At 41.3% G+C, this 8465-nt stretch overlaps 1 protein-coding gene across 1 annotated transcript in view; it reads right to left on the reverse strand.

Annotated features, from left to right (window-relative positions):
* The window catches only part of GOLPH3 (golgi phosphoprotein 3), a 31137-nt gene extending 24326 nt beyond the window's left edge, over positions 1 to 6811 (reverse strand). Inside the window, exon 1 of the mRNA XM_074166213.1 lies at positions 6366 to 6811. Within this exon, the coding sequence (XP_074022314.1) occupies positions 6366 to 6578 (213 nt within the window). The 5' untranslated portion in view covers positions 6579 to 6811. The remainder of the gene's footprint in view (positions 1 to 6365) is intronic.
* Positions 6812 to 8465: the final 1654 nt, after the last annotated feature.

Consider the following 8465-nt stretch of genomic DNA (forward strand, 5'->3'; position numbering starts at 1 on the left):
AATATCTTCATTATGAGATTAAAGAAGTTCCACTCATTGCACTGTTCTCGCATTAAAAGGTACAAGTTCTTCAATGTAGTACTTAACACATACTAACTGTAAACTGAAAGTCTCAGTAACACACTGCAGATGCTGCAGAAGTCCCATTTAAATATCCAACACAGGCAAAGCAGTTGTAATTAGTGCTTCCTAAGTGATTAGTACAGATTGAACATCCATATGGCATTTACCTCAACCTAGCCAGTAAATGTTATACCTCCCTTCTCCACTGTGCAATGCAGAAGACATACTGAAATGGCAACACAATACAAATGTGATGCTCCTCTCGTGGCAGAGACTGTCAAACGTGGAGGTGCCAAAGTAAAATCAAGTATCCACTGCAGTCAAAAATGGAAGTGCAATGTGCTGTGCTGTACAAGAATGACTGGCTAAATACAAACCCCATGGTACAGCCCACGTACAAAACACACCTAGCCTAGCAGTTAAGGATGCTGTAAATAATACAACTGTGATGTTATCTAGTAAGCCTGTAAAGGCAGATGACTAGAAAGTGTATAGCAATAAGCAGCTTACAAATGCTTAAAAGAGTATCAGAAGCAGAAAGATATGCAAAAAGCCCAACAGACTAATTTCCTGGTGTGATGAATAAATCCTCTAACACCCACAAATAGTAGAAGAGCTAAGAGTGCAATACCCCTCCAATTACAAAGATCTAGCTTACAAGGCATACGATTTTATTATCTTAATAGTCCATCACAAGCAGGGAAAAGAAAAAAAAAAAAGGGTTGAAATACAGTAGTTTAGTGTAAAATATACTGGAGGAGGTGGGAAAGGCATGACATGAATAATACTGGTTTGCACCCAGATTAACAGTGTAGTCATAGTACCACACACCTGTGTGGTCCCACTCATCCAGGCTTACATACAGCGCACTTAGAGGAAGAGAACAGTTGTGCACTATTTTATGCAAAACCTTGTAATTTTTAAGTGTGAAAAGTGTATGTGAAATCATTCTGCGGTAATGTTTTATACGTATTTCTGAAAGTAAATAAATAATCGTGAAAATCCCAGTTTAAAGTGGCGCATGATAAACTGACTACTACTTTTTTCTTTCTTTACTACAGGTTATAAGAAAGCTGATTGAGAATGTTGTCTATGCAGAGGAAACCGAGCCACACATTTACTTCAGGTTAGCTTCCCTTTCCCCCAGTAATGCAACGAGTATGTGCTACAGTAATTATTTGCTCTGCGAGTAAGTCATTCTTGAATATACTGCCTGCAACACTTAGTCTGGTCACTTTAGCCTTGCAAAGAAGGCCTGTTACATACATGCAGCTAACTAACTGAGATAAACGCTGCAGTACTTGAACTACTTTAGGATCGAAGAACACCTGATACAGTACTATGTTCTCTTCAACATAAAAATGTTAAGTTTTCAGTTCCATGATTACTTCCCTTCTAGCAATTAACAGCAATACTTTCTTACATACACTTCATGCAAATTTTTTAATAAAAAAAGCTTTGGCTTTTTAAGAGCACTTCGAAAAAATGAGAAACCTCACTAGGCAGGCTTTGACAATGTTTTTGTCTTTGTCCTACACTAGACAGCTTGATGTTAAAGAAGGGACTACACTACACTAGAAGCTCTCCATGAATAAATAATACAGATTACAGACTAGCCATGCTATAAGAGCAGGGATAACTAGCTGCATGCAGAACCATGAAATATAAACACCATTGCCACACAAAGTCAACTTATTTCCAAAGTGCAGCTTCCAAACGAGCATATCCTCCAAAGAGCCCAAAAGCAAGATTTAACTTAGCACCACAGCAAAGAGGTGCTTTACTCCATCTTGTAGCATACAGAATTTGGGTACTCCTCATCCCACACCTATCTTCTCCTAGCCTGTAATTTCTGTATGGACATGAAATAAAAAAAAGAAAGGACCAAAAAGGTAGGCAGCTATGAAGGAAAGAATTTTTCATCACAGTCATTACACACTTTGTTGTGATTAGGCCCTGAACATTTGAGAAAAAGCACGTCTTTGTCAAGATTTCAACACATTCATACATCATTCTTCAAATGAAATGTTAATTCCCAGTAGATGCCTCTTCATGTTTCACTCATTTGTCTCAGAGCTTTTCCAGCAAAACTTGGGAGCTTTCAAGCTGACATACTGGCTATTGCTGAAACTTTTTTTAATGAGTTAAAACAAAAAAATATTAGAAGGATACAAAGACGACACAAACCAGCACATCTGAAGCAGGTGAATTACATCCCTAATAACTCATTTCAATACAATGAAAAATATCATAAGCTGGAGACTTTCATGTGAACTATTTGGACAAAAAGCTGTGCTGCAACACTAAATCTTCAGCCATAAATGAAGTTTCTGGAGGTCAAACATGAGTAGCAAAGATCACAGATAATTTCTGTACCTAACAAAGTGACTTAACGTTACTTCACTCTCACAAATTAAATTTTAGTCTTCATCAAAGAAAGGGTAAATAAAACCAGAAATATTTGCTATTACAGTAGACTGCAGTACATGATGCTTATTTTGGTATATTTACATGAGATTTCTTTCAGGAAATTAGGAATTAGTTACAGATCAAGTATTTTATCTTAGTAGGTGCCATGTCTCTATAGCTGTTTCAATTTGTTTAGTTGTGGCATGTTGTATAGAAGATAGGAACAGCTGTGTGCATTGCTGTATTTGAATATTCCCAAAAGGTACTAATGGAGAATGCCAAAAAGGAAAAGAAAAAAAGACAAAAGACCCCTCTACATGTACAAAATATTTAAACTAACTTAAATGGATAGAGCACAGCCACCTAGCAAACTCTGTTTTCTGGGGGACTGAGTTACAAGATGTCTGGAAGAGCTGTCATGAACAAACTGGCCTGAACTCACCTCTTAGCCATTGTTTTTAAATAAGCTAACTTTTAATATTTATCACTCCCTTCTTTTGGGAGCGATGACATCAGATGCTTCCATGGTTCTACAGAATAATCTCCTTTTTGCTGTGGCTTTGACCTATCCTGCTGCAATACTATTTTTAACCTAATATAGCAAAGTTTTTAATTCAGTGAGTATTTTTTATTCCTATAGCAACAGGCTAGTGCTCTACTCTAAGTGGATGAAAACAATTCCCTTTCCCAGCCGTGTTTCTGAAGGGTTTCCAAATAAGTGTAGGTGTTCTTGTGATGTTCCCTGAAGAGTTCTAGTAATGTATTTTGTTCCACTATACTACCTGCTCCTCCAAGGACACTGCATCTGTCATATTATGCAAGCAAGCACTTATTTCAGCTCACATCCCTTATAGCCTATCTTGACCTTAGAATACAGAAATAGTTATGTATACACAGAAGATACAATGGAAGAGGAACCATTGGTGGAAAAGAGTGGTGGCAAGCAGTACACACACAGCAAGTACAATCTAATTAAGTCAAACAGGACAAAAAAAAAGAAAAGAAAAGGCATGTCCAGGAAGCATGTGCGAATGCAGTTAATTGTGTTCAAGCATTAATAATGGGATTGAGGCATGCTGTGTTTGTTTTAGGGCAGCCAGACATTCCCATCACTGAGCCCATACTGCAGCGATAATCAGGCAACAGCTCAAACGTTTTGCTGTGGTTGTTACAACCACTGTGCTATCCTAAAAGCAGGATTCACCTAAATATCTAGCAATCTCCTAGAAACATTGAACTCATCAACCCACGACTTCTTAGACCTTCCTGAAAAACTCTCTCCTAAGAGTAAAGACTCTGCTACCTACACTTACAAATTACAAATGGTAGCTCCATACATGCGAGTTATTTTTTACACAACTTACATGGTGTTGAAGCCATATTCACCAGTGTTTAAATTCAGAAAAAGCATTAACCAAAAACCTGAAAGCTAAGTTATCAATGCATGTATCAGTGACTCTTCCAAGACAGAAGCTATTTTTAGGGAAACATGTTCTTTGACCAATTCAGACTCCTTTTTTATTTATTGTAAACTCAACATTAAATTATTTTATCCTGTTGGAATAAACTGGAAGGATGTTATCAGCATTGGATTTACTGGCTTGCAACTGAGCTTGTAGCTCACGCACCTGCCTTTGCCTTCCCCTTAGACTTAGTGTAGTTTCAGAATCATATTTTACAGACCCTATATTGCTTTTTTCTGCTTGCTGTCACGAGAAAGTTATGCACAAGTGTCATGGGAAATCAATGTTATTGGAAGTAAAAACTTTGTACAAAACACTTCCGGATGTGTAAATAAGTTCTGCTTACTTATCAGCTAGAACACCAGAGAATTAAAAAAAAGTCATCTTTGAAAATGCGTCTATAGTTTTATTCCCAGTTTTAAGAGGGAAAAAAAAAATGAAGGCAAAGCAGTTTACACAGTGTAAAAGAGAGGGGTACAAGCAGACTCAAAAACAAAACACAAATACTAGTCATTCATGTCTAAGAACGCTCAGAAATGGCATATGCTACAGCTTCTCCACATAAGCCCCCTACCCTAGAGATGACATTATCATTCTTTTTGTCTGACATCTCAACTGCAAAATGCCAAGGGAGTTATGAACATGCATGCCACTGTAATCACTCAGTTCCCTTTTCCATACAAAGGAATATTAGATTATTTGCAGTGTGTGTCACTGCTGCACCTCGCAAAGCTAGATCATTTATAATTTTGATGCACACCAGTGCAAAGCTGGATTTCCAGGCCCAATGTTAACTATTAACTTCTGATATACTAGGAAGACTTGGACCATATAGTCTTTCTAGGCAGACAGAACATTCCCTCCCTTGAACATTCCCTTTATAGCCTAAGGCCCACAAATTCAGCAGGTTTAGCACACGATCATGGAAAAAAAAAAAAAAAAAAAAAAAAAGAAGAGCCGAAAGATCACCTAGTTTATCGTACTTCCCTCAAGGCAAGACCTCCTAGGCAATCCTGCCAGATACCTGTCTTGTCACATCTAACTTGCTTTCTCGAAACTATTCAGGTGTGTAGAAAGAGAAACGCACACGTGCACAACTCTTCAATTCAACAGGTGGAAGCACACATCACTGTGAATATCTACTGAGTTTACCAGGATGCACTGGCAAGGTCCATCTGAAAAAATGGGTTTAGAAGAATATGGCCTAAAGTATACGAGAGAAAAATAAAATATGTTATTGTAGCAGATATATATACACATATACCCACACACATTAAAAAACAAATCTTAACCAGGAAAACTACTCTTTAGCCTATTCACTATCAACCAGCAAACTTATTTTAGATGCAGTGCACTGTCAAAGAACATCCCTCCCCCCTTATTCTGTGCTCATGAACAGTTTTAAAAGACTTCCACCCAAATCAACGACCTGGCTTCACTAATTCACTTACCACTAAGAAAAAAAAAAAAAAAAAGGACGTTGCCTAATTAAATTGATATTTTAACTCATATCTAATATAAAGGCATACTACGCTTCTCTATATACGACATCACACTAAACTATGTCCCTGACAGGTCTGACTTTCTGCAGTGTGCTAGCGTTTTATATTGATTACCTCCTTCAAATGAAACAAAAATCCAGGACGTTGGTAGGAGTACAGCTTCTCCAATGACTGTTATTCACAGTATCAGGACAAACAATTAAGCTCTAAATTCAGTAAAACCACAGAATTATAATGCAATTTCCTCATTTTGAGGAAATTACTCAAGGATCATTTTTGTCATATGTACCTCCCTCAATCTGAAGAGCTTTTTCACGTGCATTAGTCTGGGAAGTCTTAGCAGGAAGAGCTGCTAAGCATCCTAAAGCACTTGAGAACCTGTAAGTACCATTTGGGTTGTGTCTGACAAAATGCATATAAGTAGACAAGTCTTCCACGTTATGGCCATGTTAGAGAAGGAATATAAATACCACAGATCTACCCAGGCCTCCAAGTCAACCACCAATGCTGACCAGAGGCCCTGGTCCTCATCTCCACATCCACATCTTGCCCCAACCCCTACACTGCCTTCCTTGAGAGGCTACAAGTATGACAGCCCCTCTGTGACCCCTGCGGGTTCCCAAAGGAAAATCCAAACTCTCTGTCGGGCTTCCCCTCCCCAAAATCCAAGCACTTTCCCTACCTCCTCGAAAGAGCCGAACCTGTTCCAGCACGTGCCCCTACCCCCTGCAACTTCGACCCAAGCGACGCCTCTGCCCCAAATCCGCAGCAACACTCACCCAGCAGCGCCCCTGCGCCCATCCCACCCGCACCCTACCAACACTTAAGGCTCACTTTTCCATGAGCCCTCGAATAACCGCTGTCCCCTCAGACACCCCCCAGCACCACCGGGCCTCCTCAGCAACCCCCTGCCGGGCCCCGGACGCACCTCACGGTCCTTGAGGCCCAGGAGCAGCACCTCCTCCATGAGGGTGAGCCGCGTTTCCTTGGAGTCGCCCTTCTCGTCGTCGCCGGACTCGTCCCGGCGGCTTTCATCTTCCGGGCCGCCCCCCGCTCCCCGCTCCTTGTCGGCGGCGGCGCTGCGGGAGGCCTCGGTCCGGCGCTGCACCAGGCCGGAGCTGCGCTGGGTCAGGGAAGTCATGGCTGGAGGCGGCGGGAGGGCAGAGGCCCGCCCTGGGGAGAGGGGCTCGGCGACAGCTCGAGAGAGGGCGAGGAGAAGGCAACGGGAGCCGCCTCCGCCTTATCGGCACCGGGGCAGCCACCGGCCGGAGGGAGTCATGGAGCGCGGGGCTCGGCCGCGGCGGAGGCGGCGGGGGCCGGCGTCCCCCCCTGCGGCGGCCGAGCTGGTGGAGGCGGCTTCTCCTCCAATATGGCGGCGCGGGCTGATGTCAGAGGAGGATGTGGCAGCGTCGAGGGCGGGGGGGTCGCCGGAAGGGGCCGCGGGCGGGAGGGGCGGGGCCAAGGCGCGCGAGGCCCGGTGGCCGTTACTGACCGTTAGCGGTAGTTGGCTGGGGCCTTGGGGAAGGGTTAATCCGAGGCTGCGGGACGATGGGAGGGCCGGTGCCCGCCGTGCCATAACCCAGCAGCGGGGTACTGCACTCTTAATGTTAAAAAAAATATATTTTTTTTAAAAATTAAATGCCTTGTTTCCAACCTTAAGTTTGCTTGATTTCATTTTTAGACACCAGGCCATATCCAATTGCTAGTGTGGCTCCTCCGGCATTTCCCTCTCTCTATATATATTCCCTCTCTCTCTCCTCAGCTAAGCACAGGTGAGCTCTCAACAATCCTGACCAGCTCGACGAGCGGCTTTACAAACCTTGAGGCCATTCGAACGTGGTGCACCAGAGACTCAAAAACCTACTTGTCAGGGCTAAATCCCATATATGTTTCTAGCTAGCGAATTTTATTGCAGAGTAAAGGTTCTTAGGATGCAAGGGTGGCCTATAACTTTTAGCCCCCAGTTAGGATATTGCATTTGGCCCTATTAACTTGTATAGATATAAACTCATATAAAATACTTACCTAAGATAAAATACATATATAAATACAGAAATATTTCTTCAGGGTTTTATTTTATAAGGTGCACCCTGTTTACCAAGAGCTCCAAGTCACTTTGTGACTTCAGCCTCCATTGTTTCCCACACCCCCAATTCTTACATCATCGGCTGTTACACCTTGGTGGTAGTTTGGTATAGCTTCTTCAAGATTACTGATAAGAAAGAATAGATGGATAAAACTGATCCCCAGAGGGTCTGAATCACTCACGCAAGTGTTTGCTGATAGGTACTCTTGTGAGTGTTGAGGCCCCCTAATTATTCAGAGTCTGCTGTGTGACATACGGGTTTTTTATCTTTCTAGGTTTTTTCATTAAAATGGCGATTTGGTCAAATGCCAAACCAAAGCTTAAGAATGTAACATCATTGTTACTTTAATCAAATAAGCATTTCCATAATGAAGAGATATCACAATAGCATTACAAGATCTGTTTTCTGGGAATGTCTTTTCTAAGTCCTAATTATACTCAAATATTTATTGATTTATTCCTATATGAGCCACTTGGATATTTTGCTGAGAATTGCAATCAAGAAAACAGACATGTAATGAACCTGGGTCATCCCTTTTACCTTCTTTTAATACAGTCACTATATTAGCTTTCTTCCAGTTCTTTGAAACTCCCAAGATTTATTAAGAATCAGAGATCAAAAAGAGGTTCCAAAAAGCTCGTTTAAAAACCTATATGCAAGTTATCCTGGCTTACTGCTATAAATTTCCTAGCTTTACTACTACTGTTTAAGTTTTTCTTTAAGTACACTGTTAGTGGAAAGTATTTCATCTTTGTCCTGTATGATAGTATTTACCTATTTCCCAGAATACAAAGCTTCTTATTGGACATTTTTTTTAAAGCACTGTTAATGAATTCTTGCATTTCTCTTTAGTAATATCATTGTTAGAACTCACCTTGCACCTACATTCAATTCCCTGTTTCTTTCTGTTGACAAAAATTTCTCAACATCACTTACATTCT

This window comes from Numenius arquata, chromosome Z (genome assembly GCF_964106895.1).
Source record: "Numenius arquata chromosome Z, bNumArq3.hap1.1, whole genome shotgun sequence".
In the NCBI taxonomy this organism is placed as follows: Eukaryota; Metazoa; Chordata; class Aves; order Charadriiformes; family Scolopacidae; genus Numenius; species Numenius arquata.